At 35.7% G+C, this 21,451-nt stretch overlaps 1 protein-coding gene across 4 annotated transcripts in view; it reads left to right on the plus strand.

Moving 5' to 3' along the window:
* Positions 1–21,451, plus strand: part of PIEZO2 (piezo type mechanosensitive ion channel component 2) — a 450,041-nt gene that overhangs the window by 145,936 nt on the left and 282,654 nt on the right. For all 4 annotated transcript variants that reach the window (XM_064379448.1, XM_064379449.1, XM_064379450.1 and 1 more), the window contains exon 3: positions 10,306–10,431. In XM_064379448.1, coding sequence (XP_064235518.1) covers positions 10,306–10,431 — 126 coding nt within the window. The remainder of the gene's footprint in view (positions 1–10,305; positions 10,432–21,451) is intronic.

Here is a 21,451-nt window from a genome sequence, read left to right on the forward strand (position 1 = left end):
TTTCTCCTGTGAGCTGCTGACTTAGATGTTTTACACACATTTTTGTGGGTTGACCTGTCTTCTTGTTGACACACAGAAGTTCCTTATCTATTCTAAATATTAATTTCAGGTACATTTTAGATGCCCCAGTTATTCATCTGTCCATAAATATTATGTATGTTGGCATTTGTTGAATCTCCAGTTTTAGTGCCATCAAATCTCTCTCTCTCTCTGGTTTTTTTTTTTTTTTTTTTTTTTTTTTTTGCCTTATAGCTTATGTTTTTAGGTATTGTTTTAGAATTCAATCATCACTCCAAAGTCACATTTCATATTTTCATATTTTTATCTATTAACTCTAGAATTTAATCTTTCAGATTTAGGCCTTTATTTACCTAGAGACCACTTTTGTGGCAGGGATCCAGTATTTTTTTTTCTATATGTATTGATCTAGTTTGTCTTCTATATAGCCTATCTTTTTCTTTTTTAAACTGCTTTATTGAGGTATGATTCTCATAGAAAAATCTGTACATAATGTAAACATTTCAATGAGTTTTGATAAGTAGACACCCATGAAATCATTGCCACTATCAAAGCCATAAACATATCTGCCATCCTACAAAGTCTCCTCCCTCTTCCTTTATTGTTTTAGTGTGTTTTGTTGTTTGTAAGATCTCTTAACATACGATCTCCCCGTAGGAATTTTAAGTGTACAGTACAGTATTGTTATCTTTAAGCACTATGCTCTATAGATCTTCAGAACTTCCATATCTTGCACAACTGAAACTTTGTACCTTTTAACAATCACCTCCCATTTTCCTGCTCTACACCCTCAGCCCCTTATAACCACCATTCTACTCTCTGCTTCTACAAGTTGGAAAATGTGGAATATTTTAGATTCCACATATAAGTGAGATCATGCAGTGTTTGTTCACGTCTGGCTTGTTTCTCTTAACATAGTGCCCTCCAGCTCTAGTCATATTGTTGCAAATGGCAGGATTTCCTTCTTTATTAAGGATGAATAATATTCCATGTATGTATATACCACAATTTCCTTATCCATTCTTCCTTCAGTGGACATTTAGAATGTTTCCATATCTTGGTTATTTTTCATAATGCTGTAGTACACATGGGTGTGCAGATAGGTTTTTGAGATCCTGATTTCAGTTATTTTGTATACATACTTGGAAGTTCGATTATATAACAGTTCTATTTTTAATTTTTAAGAACCTCTACTATTTTTCTTAATGGATCTACAAGTTACATTCTCACCAGCAGTACATAAGAGTTCTCTTTTCTCCATGTCCCTGTCACGAACAAATCTTTTGATTTTCAATAATTGCCACCTTAAAAGGTGTGAGGTTTTTGTAGTCATTTGTGCTACTATAATAGCACCTTGAGGATATTAACAGCACCTTAAGGATATCACAGCCTGGGTAATTTACAAAGAGCAGAAATTTATTACTCATAGTTCTAGAGGGTTGGAAGTCAAAAATCAATGTGCCTCCAGCTTTGGTGTCTGGCGAGGGCCTGGTCTTTCTGCTTCCAATATGGCACTGTGTTGCTTCATCCTCCAGAGGGGATGGACACTGTGTCCTCACATGATGAAATGGCTGAAAGGGAATGAATCCACCTTCTCAACACTTTATATAGAGACCCTAATCTTATACATGAGAGCTCAACCCTCATGTCTTGATTACCTCCTAAAAGTCCCACCTCTTAATACTGTCACATGGGTAATTAAGTTTCAACATATGAATTTTGGGGGTCACATTCAGACCACAGCAGAGGTGGTATCTCACTTGTGGTTTTGATTTGCACTTCCTTCATAATTAGTAATATTTAGCAGTTCTTTGTATATTCACTAGTTCTTTGCATGTCTTCTTTGGAGAAATATCTAATCAGGTCCTTCACCTATTTTTTAATGTGGTTATTTGTTTTTTCATTATTCAGTTGTTCCTTATATATTTTGGATATTAACCTCTTGCCAGATACATGGTTTTCAAATATTGTCTCCAATTCCATATATTACCTTTTCATTTTAGGGACTGTTTCTTTTGCTGTGCAGAAGTTGTTAAATTTAATGTGATTACACATATTTTTGTTTTTGTTGCCTGTGCTTTCGGTGTTATAACCAAAAAGTCATTGCCAAAACCAATATCAAGGAGTGTTTTCCTTGAGTGTTTTGTAATTTCATATATTTAATACATTTTGAGTTGATTTTTATATATAGTGTAAGATAAGGGTCCAATTTTATTCTTCTGTAGATGGTAATCCAATTTTTCCAATACCATTTACTGAAGAAGCTATCCTTTCCCCATTGGGTATTCTTGGAGCCCTTATCAAAAATTAGATGACCGTACATTTGTGGGTTTACTTCTCGTGTCTCTATTTCATTGTTCTATGTGTCTGTTTTTATGCAAGTATCATACTGTTTTAATTGCTATAGCTTTGTAGTATAATTTGAAATCAGAAAGTGTGGTGCTTTCAGCTTTGTTCTTCTTGCTCAAGATTACTTTAGCTATTTGGGGGTCTTTTGTGGTTTCATACATATTTTAAGATAATTTTTTCTATTTCTGTGAAAAATGTCATTGGAATTTTCATAGAGATTGCATTGAATCTGTAGATCCCTTTCGTCAGTATGGACATTTTAAATACATTAATTATTCCAGTCCATGAACATGGAATATATTTTTTATTTATTTGTATTTATTTTAATTTCTTTCAACAATGTTTTATACTAATCAATGTCCAGATCTTTCACCTCTCTGGTAAATTTACACTTAAGTATTTTGTTCTTTTTGATGCTATTGTAAGTTGTTTTGTTTATCTTTCTCTGAAAAACTCACTGTCAGTTTATAAAAGCACAGATAATTTTTATATGTTTATTTTATAAACTGCAGTTTTATTGAGTTTTTTATTAGTTTTAACAGTTTTTTTGGTAGATTTTTTAGGTTTTTCAAAACATAATATTATATTATCTAAAAACAGAAACAATTTAATGTGATCCTTTTCAACTTAGATGTCTTTTATTTCTTTTTCTTGAATAACTTTTCTGGTTAGTACTTCCCATACTATGTCAAATAGAGGTAGCAAGAGTGTGCTACTTTTCCTGATGTTAGAGAAAAAATTTGCAACTTTTCACCTTTGAGTATGATGTTAACTGTGGTATTATAATATATGGTCTTCCTTGTGTTAAAGTACATTCCTTCTATAGCTAATATGTTGAAAGTTTTTATTATGAAAAGATGTTGAATTTTGCTAAATGTTTTGTTTTGCATCCATTTTGATTTTTATCACTTATTCTGTTAATGTGGTATATAACATTTATAGATTTGCGTATGTTGTATCACCCTTACAATCCAGAGATAAATTCTGCTTTATTTTGGTGCATAATCCTTTTAATGTGCCATTGAATTCAATTTGCTAGTTTGAGAACTATTACCCTTATGTTCACCAAGGATATTGGGCTGTAATTTTCTTTTCTAGTAGAATTCTTTTCTGTCATTGATATCAAGGCAATGCTGGCTTCACAATGAGTTTGGAAGTGTTTCCTTTTCTTTAATTTTTTGGAGGAGTTTGAAAAGAATTGCTGTTAGTCCTTCTTTAAATATTTGGTAGAGTTCAATGGTGAAGCTATCTATTCCTGGGTTTTCTTTTGTGAGAGTTTTTGACTTAAAGTGTATTTTGTCTGATATAAGAAAAGCCAATCCTGTTCTCTTTTGATTGCAGAAATATCTTTTTCCATCCCATTTTCAGCCTATGTGTGTCCATAAAGTGCGTTTCTTGTAGACAGTGTATAGCTGATTTTTTTTAATCTGTTCAGCTACCCTGTATATTTTAATAGGAGTATTTAATCCATTTACATTCAAAGTAAATATTGATAGGTAAGGACATATCATTGACATTTTTGTTAATTATTAACTGACTGTTCTGTAATTTTTTTCCTCCCTTCTTTCTCTCTTGCTGTCTTATTTTGTGATTTGCTAATTTTTGTAGTGGTATGCTTTGATTCCTTTATATCTTTTGCATATCTACTACAGGTTTGTCTTTTGTAATTATCATGAGTCTTACATAAAATGAACCACAAAAGGCCCCAAAATAGCTAAAGAAATCTTGATCAAGAACAAAGATGGAAGCATCAAACTTCCTGATTTCAAAATGTATTACAAAGCTATAGTAATTAAAACAGCATGCTACTGGCATAAAAAACAGACATGTAGAACAATGGAATAAAATAGAGACCTGAGAAATTAATCCATACATGTATGGTCAGCTAATTTTTGTCAAGGGCTCCAAGAATACACAGGAGGAAAGCGTAGTCTCTTCAATAAATGGTATTGGGAATATTGGATCACACATAACAATCTGTTTTAAGTTAATAGGAACTTAATTTCAATCACATACGGAAAGTACCTATTCACTCCCATGCATTTTTTATTAGTGTCACAATTTACATCTTTTCTATTTGTATCCATTAGCAAATTATTTTAACTATAGATATTTTTAATACTTTTATATTTTAACTTTTATATTAGAGTTCAATGTGATTTACGTATCACCATTACAGTATTCTGAATTTGAAAATGGACTTATTTCTACCACTGAGTATTATACCTTTATATGTTTTTATGTTGCTGATTAGTGTCTTTCAATTTCATTTTGAAGAACTCCCTTTTGCATTTCTTATAAGACAGTTCTAGTGGTTATAAATTTTCCAACTTTTACCTCCCTGGGAGTCTTAGTTTGTTCTTCATTTCTGGAGAACAGCTTTGACAGGTGTAATATTCTTAGTTAGCACATATTTCCTTCAGCACTTTGAATATCTTATCCCACTCTCTCCTGGTCTGTAAGATTTCTGATGAGAAATCTACTGATAGCGTGTTGAAGGTACTCTTGTATGTAACAAGTTGCTTTTCTCTTGCTGCTTTCAAGATTCTTTGTTTTAGACTTTTGACAATTTCATCATGATGTTTTTCTATAAAGACCTCTTTTTACTCAACCTCTTTGGAATCCTTTGGGCTTCCTGGATCTGTATGTTTGTTTCACTCTACAGAGTTGTAAAGTTTTCTGTCATTATATCATTAAGTAAGCTTTCTTCCCCTTTATCTTTCTCTACTTCTTCTTGAGCACCAATGTTTATATGGGTTCACTTGATAGTGTCCCATAAGTCCCATAGGCTTTTAAAAATTGTTTTTCATATTTTTTGTGTGGTTGTTCCTCTACTGGATAATTTCAAACAATCTGTCTTTGAGTTCATAGATGTTATTCTGCTTGATCAAGCCTGCTGTTGAAACTCTCCATTAAATTTTTCAGCTAAGACATTGCATTCTTTAGCACCACAATTTTTGTTTGGTTCTTTCATTTGTTTCTTAAGGTTGAATGTCTCATTTTGTTCATATATTTTTAAAAATTTAATTTAGTAGTTTATCTTTCTTCCCTTGTAGCTCACTGAGCTTTAAGATGGCTATTTTGAATTTTTTGTCAGCTAATTTGTAAATTTTCATTTCTTTGAGGTCAGCTACTAGAGCTGTATTTCATTCCTTTGGTGATGTCATATTTTCTTGAATCTTCATGTTTTGAATTTCTTAATTTTTTTTGATTCTTCATTTTCTTGAATTTTAAAAAAGATGTCTTCAAATTTGAAGAAGTAGTCATCTTCTCCAGTATTTACTGACTGGCTTTGGGTCAGAAGTATCTTTACCAGTGAGCCTGGTTAGGGATTCTGGGAGTCTCTCAAAACTTTCCTATGGATGCAAGTGCTCTATTCTTCTTATTCCTTATTAAGAAAGAAATCTTAGGATTGTGTGCCTTCTCTCTATCCCACAAAACCAGGCCTGGTACTGACAGCATTCAGCTTATATTCCCTAAGGCAATACCCTGAAGTGCTTAATGTTGTATACCTTCTCCCTCACCAGTAGAGTCAAGCCAGATGCCAATATCTGTACCTGTTGAGATCCGTGTGCTATCTGAAGAGCTTGTGCAAGCCATGCACAGGGATGTACAGGGTGCTGTCCATAGGAGAGAGTGGCACAGGGTGCTGGGGAAGTTCATCACTTGGTTGTGGGGGTCCTCATACAAGTCATCCTGTGGAGTTCAGTGGTGGGTCACTTGGAGTCTATGAACTGATTATTAGAGATTGTGACTGGCTGTACAGAATTGCACACCAGCTGTTGTGCATTCTCTTCTCCCTGCTCCTAAGCTTATTCCTTCAGTGTTCTGGGTCAAGTGAGACAGAACAGACCTCTCAGCTAGCAATTCACAGGACTGGAAAAGTTAGGACACACATCACTCACTTTCCCTAGTAGTAGAAATTGCAGGGCAATCAGGTCTCTCTCGGTACCAAGTTGTGCCACCTTGGGGGAGGGGTGACATGGATAAAGTGAAGCTACTTATCCTGTTTAAGGAATAAAATAAGAGGAAAAACTTATCCTGTTTTTGCTCTTGGATTTTTTTGTTCCACTGTCGTGCTGGAAACTCAGCCGGACTCTGGGACTTCTACAGAAGTATTCCTGTCCATGGGTGGTTACCATAATTGGTGTTTCTGTGGAAATGAGAGCTGAAACCTCCTAGTCTGCCATCTTACTGATACCATTTCTGTCCTTTTTCCTTTCAATTTGTAGAGTTGACTTTGACATTTATCAAGTTAATATAAATAAACTGATATGTTTCTGAGCACTATATGGTATTCCAATTGACTTTTTCCTTTCCCTAAGGAATCTAAATTTCTGTTTGTTTAAACTTACAGTTTTGGCCAGGCACAGTGGCTCATGCCTGTAACCTCAGCACTTTGGGAGGCTGAGGCAGGAGGATCACTTGAGGTCAGGAGGTCGAGACCAGCTTGGTCAACATGGCAAAACCCCATCTCTACTAAAAATACAAAAATTAGTCAGATGTAGTGGTACACGCCTGTAATCCCAGCTACCTGGGAGGCTGGGGCATAAGAATCTCTTAAATCTGGGAGGTGAAGGTTGCAGTCAGCCAACATTGCACCACTGCACTCCAGCCTGAATGACAGTGTGAGACCCTGACTCAAAAAAACTAAATAAATAAACAAATAGGTTTTATTGTATACTTTAATGTCTGTTATGGTACATCAACCTCACCCACTTTTGATTTTATTCTTCAAAATTTCAAAATGAATGTGGCAATTCAGAGTCTTATTTTTCCGAATGTATTTTTTAAATGTTTGTTGAAATCTTCAAAGCATTCATTTCTTATATGTTTTGAAATATATTTGTAGAAGGTGTAAAAGTTTCTGTTGGCATTTTATTTTAAGTTGTCCTGAATTTTTGGACTAAATTGGAGGGAAATTGACATTTTTGTCACATTGAGTCATCTTATTCACTAATGATATGATATAATATAATATATCTCTTCATTTATTTATACCTATTATTTGTTTTTCTATTTTTTATAATTTTGTCAATAAAGGTCTTAAGCACTCTTTTTTGGATTAATTCTTAAGTACTTTTATCACCTCGTGACTGTGTAAGTCAATACTCTTTAATAAACTCCCTTTCATATATGTATCTATTCTATTAGTCCTGTCCCTCTAGAGAACCCTAATACACCTAGTAATGGATATTTACAAACAAATAAGCAAAAAGCTCCTGCAAAATTATGCATAATAAAACTTTTGAAAGCTTTCTCTTTGAAATCAAAGACAAGACAAATATGCCTACTGATGTAGTTTTGATGTTTGACATCTCATCACATCTCATGCTGAAATTTGATCCCCAATGCTAGAAATGGGGCCTGATGGGAGCTATTTGGATTGTGGGCTTGGAATAAGGAAGCCAGTCCAAGTCCCAAAACTTCAAAAGTAGGGAAGCTGGCAGTGCAACCTTCAGTCTGTGGTTGAAGGCCCAAGACCCCCCAGGGAAACCACTGGTATGGGTCCAACAGTCCAAAAGTTGAAGAACTTGGAGTCTGATTTTGAAGCATCCAGCATGGGAGAAAGATGGAGACCAGAAGACTTAGTCAGTCTAGTCCTTCTGGGTTCCTCTGTCTGCTTTTATCCCAGCAGCTGATTAGATGGTGCCCACCCAGACTGAGGGTGGATCTGCCTCTTCTAGTCCACTGACTCAATTGTTAATCTCCTTTGGCAACAACCTCACAGACATGCCCAGGAATAGTACTTTGCATCCTTCAATCTAATCAAATTGATTCTCAGTATTAACCATCATACTAGGTTAAAGAGATGCTCTTTTATTCTTAGTCATCCATAAGAATTATAATGCCTGGATGTTGAATTTCCTTAAACGCTTTTTCCTTCACTTAGGTAGAATATCAAATGCTATTTCTCTTATAATTTGCTAATATGATGAATTACATTAATTGATTTTTTTATTTATTTATTTTTTATTTTTATTTTTTGAAGAAAGAAATAAAGAAAAAAAGAAGAGGAAGAGAAAGAGAGAGAGAGAATGGGAGTATGGCATTCTTGCCCAGGCTAGAATGCAGTTTAGTAATGGGTATTGAAAACCTCTTTTATACCAATAATTATACTTGATGTAGACAGGAAGGAATAAGGGAAGAAAATAACAAACAAGCAGCCAACCAATATTTCATTTAAACCTATGAAATGCTATGCGATTACTGAGGAGTGATTTACTTCCAATTATGTAGTCACTTTTGGAATAGGTGTGAGGTGGTAATGTATGTTTTGTGTATTTGAAGTGGAGAGTTCTATAAATGTTTATTAAGTTTACTTGTTCTGGGTCTGAGTTCAAGTCCTGGATGTCCTTGTTAATTTTCTGTCTCGTTGATCTATAAAATCGTTAGCTCTTCTTGTTACATTGATCCTTTTGCCATTATGTAATGTCCTTCTTTGCCTCTTTTGATCTTTGTTGCTTTAAAGTCTACTTTATCAGAGGCGAGAAATGCATCTCCTGCTTTTTGTTTATTTGTTTATTTTTACTCTCTGGTTGGTTGATAAATCTTCCTCCTTCTCTTTGTTTTGAGTCTTTGTGTATCGTTGCATGTGAGATGGGTCTGGATGCAGCACACCGATGGGTTTTGGCTTTTTATCCAATTAGAATATATATAAGTTTAATACTGGCATTTGATGCTAGCTGGCTGTTTTGCCCATTAGTTAGTGTAAATTTTTCATTGTGTTAATGCTCTTTTCTTTTTGATATATTTTTGGAAAGGCTGATATTGGTTGTTCCTTTATATGTATAGCGCTTCTTTCAGAAGCTCTTGTAAAGCAGGCCTGGTGGTGGTGAAGTCTCTACATACTTGTTTGTTCACAAAAGATTTAATTTTTCCTTCGATTATAAAGCTTAGTTTGGCTGGATATAATTGATTTCTTAAGTTAAAACAATCTTGCAGTTTTGGGATTAAACCCAATTTAGATACAATATATTATCTTTTTCATATATTAATGCATCTAGTTTGCTAATATTTATTTTATGGATTTCATATCTATTATATGTTATATAAGATGCCATTATTTTATATGTCACTATGAAAGAACAAAAATACTGTCAATGAAACTATGACACAACACTTTAAAAAGAAACAAAATTTTTTATAATTCTGATACTGGTGGGACTATGTCTAAAATTCCACTATAAACAGGATGTTTGTTTTGTTATGAATCTTTTAAGGATGTTTCCTTGTATTTCTATTTTTCTTATGTTTTTAAAAATTATAAATAGGTTTTGAACTCTATGAAATATTTCTTTGGTACCCATTGAGAAAATCATGATAGCAACCTACTAGTGGGTGAATTAACTTATTGATTTGTTAATGTTAACTACACTTTTAGGGGTTTTCTCCAATAAACCTTAGCCTATGTATTTTTTTTTTTGTATGCTATTTCTGTTGGTTAATACATTTTAAAAAATTATCTAAGTTATGAGTAACATGGGCTTATAATTTTCTTTTCTAGCCTTATTTGATTTAAAATTAAAGTTACTGTAACTTCATAAAATTTTTTAAGTAACTTTTCTTCTTTTCCTAATTCCTGGAATTATTTTTCTAAGACAGGCGTTATCTGTTCCTTCAAAGTTGGCAGCGCTTTTTTATATAATTTTTTGGGCCAGGACCTATTTGTAGTTCCATTGTAATGTGTCATATGATAAATAGGAAATCATCTTTCTTTTACAGTGAATTTTAAATAAATATAAACCCAAATATATGATATTACAAAGGGAATAAGATACCGTTTAGCTATAGACTAAAATTTAGATGATAATTAGTGCACTACATATACTTTTGAGTCAGTCTACCTAATGGGTTATACAGAAATATGTACAATATTCAGCACCAGTGTGTTTCATCTTAAGCTCTCTCACAATCTCTGCACTTTTTACCCCTTAGGACATACAGGACGGTTATTAAAGTCTCTCTGCTTCACCAGTCTTTCCTTCCTGTTGCTGCACATCATCTTCCACATCACTTTGGCGAGTCTTGAAGCTCAACATCGTATTGCACCTGGCTACAACTGTGAGTATTATGGTGATTTCTTTTTTTATGTTATGTACGTGTGTAATAAAGCTGTGTGTTATCACACACATAGAAACCTATGCAGTAATTAAATTATAAAATTCATGGAAATTTTTGGTCTTTGGCAATGCAGTGTAAATATATAAAAAGAAGCTTTGCCATAGAAAATTGGGTCATGAGACTAAGTTTATTAATGACTTTTCAGCATGTGTTGGAGAGCATCCCCTATCTGCATATAAATCATTATCATTGAACTTAACCTAAGATTCAAGAGTTACAGACAGCCCTTGGAGCTTTCAGTACAGTGAGTAAAAAAAAAAAAAAAAATGTACAATTTCTAATGTAATCAATAGAGTATAAAAGTTGAATAATATTATATAAAATTATATGACAATGACATTAATCCTATTATAAAGTACAATGTAAGATTTCTCATGTTTTTATGGGAAAAATGTAATGACACATGTAGCTTCTTTTTCATATTGGAAGTTTTTTTAATTGGTATTTAAAGGGAAGCAGTATTTCTTAAACACGTTATATTTTGAAGTTATGATCTGAAAGAGTCAAAATACATGTTTTATCTAGACAGTATTATCTTTTGAAAATGTACCTGTCATTGGACAAATCATGCTTCAGTTTTTTTAGGATGTGTGATTGTTACTTGAAAAAATAGAAGCATTTCAAGTAGGTAAAGGCATTATATGTTTTCAGTTAAGCTAAGGAAACCCTGAGATATTTGAAATAGACTATAATAACGGTTGTAACTTTTCAGTTTTTCTTTGAAGAACCCATTTGTGGGATTGAAATTTCCTGACCTTTCACAAGCATAGGTAATATGAAGCAAACCACTCTTCCCTGTAAAGTAAAAAGGAAATAAAAATTCTTCACGGATCAAAGAGTGTTTAAATACAACGAGGAATCCTTTAGTAAAATTTATATTCATAAACTATCCATTATCCCTCACTGCATAGATGTTAGAGAGCTAAAGTTAGTATTCATTTCAGCCATTTTATTGATTTCAGAGTCATTTTGATAACAATGCCTATCAAGATGATTTTTTAAGATCTATTTTTAAGGTTTTTTTTAATTGAAATATAATTCACACATCATAAAACTCATCCATTTGCCTAATATATAATTCAGCAGTTTTTAGCATATTCAAAAGGTTGTGCAGCTATCACTACTAATTCCAAAACACTTCCATCACCCAAAGGAAACTCCATACCCTTGAATAGTTATTTTCCATTCCCTTTCCAGCCATCTTTAGGCAACCACTAATCTACTTTCTATCTTTATTAGATTTGCCTATTCTGGACATTTTATCTATATGCAATCACACAATCTGTGACTTTTGTATATGACTTCTTTAATTTAGCATAAAGTTTTCAAGATTTGTCAATGTTGTGGCATGTATCAATACTTTAATCCTTTTCTTGGCAGTATAATATTCAATTGTTAAAATGTAGTTTTCATGTTTGTTAAAAACCACGTTATCCCATTATTAAAGCCTTGATGAAACACAGTGTTTAAATAAGGGTATTTTGGTTATGTTATCTTGATAAAAAGCATTTACTATATTTGATCAGGTTCAAATCTTTCTGGACTTAGTAGAAATGTTAGCAGCAACAATGCTGACAGTAGTATTTCTTATAAGATACAGTGCTTATTAACCAAAAATCCTTTGGCTGTTTCTTAATAAGGCACTCTCAGGACCATAAGGAAGAATCTTATAACTAAAGGTGTTGTCCAGATAAAAGGCTTTTTCAAAAATGATGAGTTCTTCATCATTAGAAATATTTCATTATAGGATGCATTACAACATCAAATTTTTAAATTTTGAGCATATATATATAACTTATTCATGTCTGCAAAAAATTTTAGGTTGCTGAGTAATATAGGAAGGTGGGTGGAGGGTGGAAGTGAAATTTATGATCTCTTTTGACTCACGGAGTCTAAGAGTTTCTATTTTGGATTGATGATTTTCCATAATTCTACAAAGATCAAAATAAAAATGCAATATGAAATGCTAAGACAACATTGTTTCCTCTGCATTTATAACTGCAGTTACTCTGTTTATGTTCTCCATAGGGTGTAGACAGAAAGGCAAGCTTACACACACACACACACACACACACACGCACACTTGTTCTTGCTTTGGCTCCTTCTCAAGCAAAAATTCAAAATACTTGGACACTTCAGGTGGGACCTCTACTAATACCAGGCAGAAGTCTGTATTTTCCAGTGGTGAAGGGAGGTGGCCATCTCAGGTGTAGTCACAGCTGGCCCCTTGACCTACCTCTTCCCAAGCCTTCCTTGCCCAACCAATATTAGAGGAGCTTGGTCTGCCCCTCCTAACGTCACTCCTAAATATATGGGCTTTGTGATATTATGATATTTCCATGTCTCTGTCAAAGATATTTTTTATTCATGCACAAATGCCCTCTACACTCATCCTATACTGCGATATATTTGAACATGTCAGTGTCTAACATAACATCTTCCCTTTCCTTTTTCTTTTGCTGTCCCCAGATGAAAGCTCTACGCTGTTATGAGTCAATTTAATAGAGGTCATAATAGTAAACTTTATTTCCACAAAGTTAAATTCCAATTTGAAGTTTATTTCTACAAAAAGTTATAGTTCCAATTTCAAGTTCCAGTATTTTTGATGAAGTAACCAATAGAGAAGGCATATGTGAAAGATTGAGGGGGGAAAAAATTGAGTTTTTTACTTCCAGCCATACGAATCTTGAAGGTGCATTTATAGAAATCATAAATTTCTCCTGAAAAACTAGTGATGCCTGTAATCGCATTGGCTCGTCAGGTGTTGCAGATTTTTTTGGTTTAGTTTTATGTGTAGCATTTAAAATTAATATATTCTTGAAAAGGGATAAAAGAGAAGAACAAACAAACTTCAGAGCTTTGCAAACTAATTTAGTCCAAGATTGACACAGACCAGGTTTTCAGCCCAGAGCACTTTTTAATGATCAAATTATATAAACTGAAAATACTGTTAGGGTGGGTAATGGAAACACTGACTTTTTAATTTAGAATTGACTTCACTTCACTAATGTTATTGTTTCTCAAGCATTTGGGATTATTATTATACCATCAGAGTTGTAAACACAAACTCAATTATTGCAATATCCCAAATTTGAAGTTTATCCTTTTTTGGCATCTGCATAGATAGCATAGATAACATAGCAAAAATTCAAATAAAAAGACAAAGGCTGTCTTGGCCATCAGTGTCGAACATTTTGAATGTTTTCTCTATCTTCAAGACATTGGTAAATTAAAATTAAAACCCAGGTAAGTCAGGTTACCGAGTCATATTCAAGTAGAATTCAAATTCGAGATCACCAAGTGCTCCTTTATGTGTGCTGAATTTTGTTTTCCTAACTACTTCTTTCCCCCATTTAAAACGCATACCCTCACCCTCATTATCGCAAAAGGTCCCAGCATCTCTTAGGAATCTGACATAAGTTTTGGTGGGACAACAGTAGCATTTATAAATATGGAGTCATTGAAAGTTCTTGTTACCCCAGAGTCCTGTGAATATTAACTGGCAGTAATAAAGATTTTTTCAAACCACCCTATTTAGATTTTGACTAGTTGGCAGGTTTGATAAAGGTGCCATTGTGCAGTACTGTAACTTAACACCACTCCCTTCTGCCTTTTTTTTTTTTTTTCATTTCCAAAACAGTGTTCTTATAGGTAAGTGAGGAGTCCATGGGGCAGGGGAGACCTCTGTAAATACTGCTCAAACATATGTTGTGCCGCTTACTAAAATATTTTCATTCCACCAAAACTATGCTACTTAAATAAATGTAAACCCGGTTTCAATTATGTCATTACAGATTACATAGAAGTAGTTTGTTTGACTCCCTGTTAGATTTGTGGCGATGTTAGTGAAATTTGAAGGCCGGTCTGGATTCTTGTGCTGTGCTTAAAGCATGCTATTGATTGAAAGAAACTTTTGAGTTAGAAACTATACAGGAAAAATTTGTGATCTTAATATCTCCTGTTTATAGAGCATTTATGAACCATAAGACCCCATGGATTATTCTATTCCTTTTTCAATTTATGACTCCTTCCTTTCTTGTTCCAGGCAGGCTTTGCTATTCTCTAAGTAAGACACTCCCTGTATCCATGCATTGCCCTATTCATTCTCTAAACAAGTCCTCAGGGTGGGCAGGGCTGTGCAGCTGGACCACTGCCGTCTGTGTGCAGGCCCCAGCCTGAGGAGGAACTGAGCAGGAGAGTCCTTTGTTAGGCTCCATCCAGTGGGAGGCAGTGGAATCCTTTTATTTATGTCAAGAGGCTGGTCTCCTGGCCAAGCCTTGCCCATGGAGGGCTACGCCTTTGTGTAGTCTCTTCTCTCCAAGATGGTGCCCTTTTTCTGTATAAACGCAGTGCCCAACTTGCAGGTAGTGCTGAGGTAGGGATTACAATGAAGAAACAGGCGCTAGAGGCCAAATGAGTTGCAGGAAGCCATTACGTGTCTCAGCTGGAGTCTCAGCACAGATCTGTCTGGCTTTCCACCCTTCTCCCATCTTTACGGAGCTATTTATTCATCGTGTGTGTAAGATTGTTTCCTCCACTGTGGTTCCTAGGACTTTAGATAAGTCTATTTTCAAAGGACTAAAATTAGCTATTCTCATATTAGTCCAACTATTTTCTTTGCTTCCTTCAATGGCAGCATTCCTGGTTGGATTCAGCTTCCCCCAAAGATTACCCACTCAGATACATTGCTCTTTCACCCTGCAGGAGGGGGGACATCCAGAGTTTCATCCTTTCTCATTCTACAAGCACATGGAACTTGGTCCAGAAGCCCACCAATCAAGAATTTAGGACAGGCCTCGTTAGTTTTTTTTCCTGACATGCTTCTGTCCTTGAAATGCACAAGGCTCCCAAACCAAGGATCCAGGTATCATGCATCAGCCTGCGACAAGAAGACTGAGGGATAGACCCAGCCTGGCAGTTTATCCTCCCATCCCGAAGACTGTGGGGAGGACCACAGAGTAAGCCACTGTTGTGTACACTCTGCTTGCCAGTGCAAGTGCTGACTCATCCCTTTGCACACAAAGCTGTAAACTTCACCCCATGCTTCGTTAGTTGTGCTAATTGGAGATGGATCCTAGATTTGCAGTCACCTGCTGGATCCAACCTCATACAAATAATTCCATCCTCATACAAACAAAATTCTTGATGTTAATTTTTCGTATTTGAGACAGTACTGTGGAGAAAGGGGCTAATAAGTGTGAAATGGGAGACAAAATATATGAAAGCAAACTCATACCCTGCATGTTCTGATTAGCGAGGCGAGGTGGCATCGGTGGAGCCGGGTTCCTTACCTCACCCCGTTCCCTGCTCTTTCTATTTCCTAACTCATTCAGGCGCCACACATGGCCTCTTCTCTCCTTGGGCCAGCATCCTGAAAGCGGATGTTGCCGCTTCATACAACAATTTAAAAAACTGGTCCAAGCTGTAACTTTACTTCTGGCCACCGATGCATGGAAAGATTAGGACACCACTAACTTCTCTGAAAAGCATGTGGATTGTATATGTACCTTCTGATCACGTATAGGAGACCTTTGCCTTAAGTGCTATTTCCTTCCACCCCTGGTAAATAAGGTACTGACTCATGGAGGTGCATGCCAACCTAGATGGAGCCTACTGCTCTGCGCAGTGGGCAAAGACACATTTATGATCATTAGACTCTGGATGGAAGCACTGCTGAAAAAGAACTTTGATAGCCCAATATCTGATGGAGTCAATGCTCTTGGAATAATGAATACACATTGTATTTACTGCCAAAAGCTAGGCACAGGCATGAAGGTGAGCTGAGGGGTGGTACCGCATGACACCCATCCGTGTGGACAACCCTTAAGCCGGTGCCATGTTGATATTTTGATTCACCTTTAGTAATAGTAAGAGAGGGATGCTCATTTTATGTAGCAATTTTCAAATAGAATATCTCATTTTATCGTGACAAATCTTTTTTATAACAATTTTTACACTATTTAATATATAACTAAGTTTAGGATCTTCCTTATCTCTGTGCTTCAGCTTCCTCGACTACCAAATGAAGATAACAGTCATCATCTCATAGGCTGTTGTGAGGGTTGAGTTACTATAGGCAATGCCTTTGGGACTGTGCTTGACCCATAGTAAGTGCTCAGACAGTACAAACTGTTCTTCTTGTTGCAATTATTAGAGAAGTCCTATTGCTTGCCCAAGGTCAGAAACTACTACAAGATAGTAGAGACAACTCCAAATCAAATCCTGTCTCCAAATTATGCACAGCCACATGGATGAAATTTGAAATCATAAAACCTGCATGGTACCGAATCATTCTCTGTGATAGTCTTTTTCAGTTTCTTGCCAATACCATTATATTTGGGTTAGTACCTACTCTATATAATTAGAATCCAAAATATAAAGGCTAAATGGCACTGGGTGGAAGGCAGCATCCATGATGTGTCTCTTTAGTGACCCTGTGTTTTCCTTCCGGAATTTTCCACTCTTCTCAGCAACCTCCCCAATGCAATCTCTCACTTCAGCTGCCCCACAACTGCACCCTTGGGCCTGGACTGGTCTTCTGAATGTTTTACAGCCTTCTTCTCATTCCCTCATCTACCTGAAAGCTTGTCATCTGCCCCATGCCCTCCAGCTCAGAGGAATAGATAATAAATATATCATTCACTATTTATTACCATTCTACATGGTAGAATTTTAGAAGAAAGAGGAAAATGATGGAAGAGTTAGGAGGAGAATGAATTAACAGTTTTGTGTAAAGTAACACTCTGCCATTATTATCTCATTTAATTCTTAGGGTATCTCTTAAAAGTATTGGCTTTCACTATAGGATTACTGGTGGGGAAAGTGAGACCCAAAGACAGAAAATGTCTCACCTTAGGCTGCTCATTAGTGAGCAACGGAGCCGGAATTAAATTCAAGTCTCCTGGACTCCACAGTCTATACTCTTTCCAGTACACCCTGCACCCTCATACGTGTGCTGGGGAAAATTTTATGCAGGGTTGGAGTTTGGTTAATTAGATTTTGAGGCATAGATATGATTAGGATACATAAATTTTGGAGGCTGTGCTGGGTGAGAGGACAGTTAATCTAATATACTAACTCTGGTAAAAGTATGAATGGCCGGAAGTGACTGCACATGCTTCACAGGGTAATTGATACTGGCCTTTAGGAATATCTTCACTCCTACGAGTGAGTCACGGGGCAAGTGCAAGACTGCATGACTGAGGAGCTGGATGTGCATCCATCATTGGGGATATGTTTTCCCAGCCTCCTTCAGTCCACTGTCCCTGCCACCTCCTCCAAGCGGGTCCTGCCATGGCCTTGTGTCAACTTGTTAACAACCAAGGTCTCCTGGCCTAAGATGCTTTTAATCTGTATTTTTAAAGCCTGAGGAAATTGGAGATGTTTTTCCTAAAGATGTAAATAAATCAATAAATCAATAAATCAACAAGAATGTACTGGATGGCTCTTGATGTTCAGAAATTTACTTCCCTGAAGTGTGTGGCCATAAGATTCTAGATCCTGAGGCTGTTCCCAAAACTATACATAGGTGGTCTAATCCGTTCTCTATACAACAGTCTTTCAAAATTTTGAAGACAGCTTTGATGCCACAGCAGTATTTTTTCAGGTGCCTCTTGAACCCTTCATCCTCTGCTATTTGCCAAACTTGGTCAGTATCTTATGGCCGATTGGTGAAAAAGCCTCAGTGTCTGGTCATGGGAAGTTGCCAGGGCCTGATTAATGCCAAACATCGAGGGGCAGTGACTTTCCTTGTTCTGGTAACTGTCCTTCCCATCAGGGGAAATTGTCATATTGTGGATTAATGTAGAACTTTTCTGACCTGAAACATCAGATGTGTTTCTTGTGAAATCCTATTTATATTTCTTTAAAAGCAGATTGCTCCCATCTTTGATTTGGGATTTTGATTCTCCCTGTACACAGAGCCTCCTTTCTTACTTTTTATCACCTTCATCTCATCCCTTAATAGGGCAAATTTTCTAGAGTTCCTGTCATAGATCAAGCAGTCCAGTAAGCCTTCCTTTTCTTCCTTTCTCCTGCCTCACTGCATCTCACACCCAGCTCTGTGTGTGTTTGCATGAGTGTATGAAACATCTTTTCAGTTGTAAGTTTTGCTCCAAATCAGTAATGATAACAGCTTCCATATATAATTGCCCACTGTGTTCCAGGTATATTTTATTTACAATGTCTTGATTCTGCATTATAGTCCTGCTAGGTCTTTGATATTTTACTGATTTTCAGATAAAGAGACTTAGGAACAACAGAAAAATTTGGGGAAAAAAATGAAGAAATGTAGTGATAGCATGCAGGGTGGCCCAGGGAGGGTGCTGGGGCCCCATGCAGCCGCGTGTATGCAGGGCAATGGGCTCTTCCAGATGGGTAGAAGAGCTGCAGGGAAGCTGTATTTCTCTACTTCTGCCTACCCCATGGTTGTCATCTCCTCCCTCCCATTGCCAATTCCAATAAGCTTTCTATTGCCTTGCCACATCTTTGGCCATGTTAGTCCCCAGGAGAATGTCCTTACACTGCCAGTCCTCTGCCAGGCCCATTCTCCAATACTGGCTGCTTCCTCCCGATAACCCAAGTTAATGCCCCCAGGTAGATGGGGTCAGATGTCTTTGAGCTCCCCAAATATCTGACGTCTCAGTCATTAAACATGTCATATTGAGTGATAATCACTGACTTTATATGTTCTTCCATTAAAATATGATCAGATTAAAGGTAGAATCTCTGATATTTCATTTATTTTTGTAACCTGAGCCCTGACCACAGTGGCTGATGTATAGCATACTGTCTAACAATCGAAGAATGAATAAATGAATTAATAGCAGCCAAAAAAAGAAAAATAAAAGTGCGGCAAAGGCAAATTTGATGACTCTCTTGCTTTGTTTTGTGACCAATTCTCAGTGGTGTCCTCACCTGCTGGACCCGTGAGTGAGTCATGGAGGAGAGCAGCTAAGCTCACCCACGTCCTCTCCTGGTCAGGAGCTCTGTCCCCTCACTTCTCTCCTACAGGTGCATACCCCAAATCCTGCTCAGATAGTTGTTCCCATTTCTCATCTTTTTAGTTCATGAGGAAGTATTAGAACTACACATTTTATTTCTCTTTAGAACTTACTTATCAAATAAAGTTACTTGGTATTTATTTCCTTTGCAAAAGAAAATTTGGATTTCCATTTAAATTTGCGAAAATTAGGGCAGAAAACTATATATGAGAAAGCTACAGTTAGAAGTAGCAAGGAAGGAAAGAGAAGAAAAGGAGGCATAGGGGCTGGATGTGCTTTAACAAGGTTTTCCTCAATAAGAAGCGAGGGGAGAAGAGCCCCCAAATGAGTAGCAGTGGAGTTATGATCCTTGTGCCCATCTGCTCCCCACCAAGCTGACCAGTCCTTGCTGTAAGATAAATCACAGAGCAGGAAGTTTAAAATGATTTGGGATTGATTTAGTTTGCTTAAATAACAATTTCTCTAACCTCAGCTTCATGATGCAGCATTTCTAGTGTAAATTATTTACAATAAAAGCACTAAGGCAAGTCTGTGTGGTATGGAAGTAAACGCAACCTCAAAATTATAGGCAAACAACATAAAGCTATAACTGTATGTTTCAGAATTTATGGCATATGGAAGGACATTTCAAGGGCCTATGGAAGCAGCAGAATTGGGCTAAGTATAATCATGACATTCTAGAAAATATTAATTGTGTGACACAAGCTTCGTTATTTTTCAGACTTACAACATTGATATATATTTTATGGCTTGGGTATGTGGATTTGTAAATAAAAAACATTTCTTTCCTGTAATCAAGAGTTTGGATTTAAAAATTTCTTCTTGATTTTGAGTATTGAGAATACATTTTAGGCATCTAAAAGCTTGGGAAATCAGTTGCTAATATCATTTATGCCTTACATTCATCCATTTGAGAGACATTTAAATATATCATTGTGATTCATGTTGCAGAATATGAGCACATATAAAACATTAACATATAATATTAAATATTAATATGAAAGTATGATACATTATAAACAAATATTTTGCATATTTATTTACCATTTATTTTTTGATAAAAGTGTTTTCTTTGTAAATGTATATCACATTATTAATAATTATTATTTTAAATATTTTTTCTTTACCTTGCATTCACATTTAGTATATAATCTCTTATTATTTTAAAATGTACATAACTCTTGAAGAACCCCAAACTATTGTTAAGAAGCAATACTGTAGAGTAAGATTTGATGGCAGAAATCCAGCACTTCCCATCAGTATACCACCATCATTCTTCACAGAACTAGAAAAAAGATTCCTAAAATTCATAAGGAACCAAAAAGGAGTCCATATAGCCAAAGCAAGACTAACCAAAAAGAACAAATCCGGAGGCATCACATTACCTGACTTCAAACTATACTATAATACTATAGTCCCCAAAACACCATGGTACTTGAATAAAAATAGGCATATAGACCAATGAAATAGAATAGAGAACCAAGAAATAAAGTCAAATACTTAACAGCCAACTCATCTTTGACAAAACAAACAAGAACATAAAGCCGGGAAAGGACACCCTATTTGACAAATGGTGCAGGGATAATTGGCAAGCCACAGGTAGAAGAATGAAACTGGATTCCAATCTCTTGCCTTATACAAAAATCAACTCAAGATGGATCAAAGACTTAAATCTAAAACCTGAATTCTAGAAGATAACATTGGAAAAATCCTTCTAGCCATTGGCAAAGACTTCATGACCAAGAATCCAAAAGCAAATGCAACAAAAACAAAGAAAAATATATGGGACTTAATTAAACTTGAAAGTTTCTGTACAGCTAAAAAAATAATCAGCAGAGTAAACAGACAACCCACAGAGTGGGAGAAAATCTTCACAATCTGTACATCTGACAAAAGACTAATATCCAGAATCTATAAGGAACTCAAACAAATCAGTCAGAAAACAAGTAATCTCATAA

Source organism: Aotus nancymaae, unplaced genomic scaffold (assembly GCF_030222135.1).
Source record: "Aotus nancymaae isolate 86718 unplaced genomic scaffold, 86718_ANA_hifiasm-v0.15.2.pri h1tg000020l, whole genome shotgun sequence".
Classification (NCBI taxonomy): Eukaryota; Metazoa; Chordata; class Mammalia; order Primates; family Aotidae; genus Aotus; species Aotus nancymaae.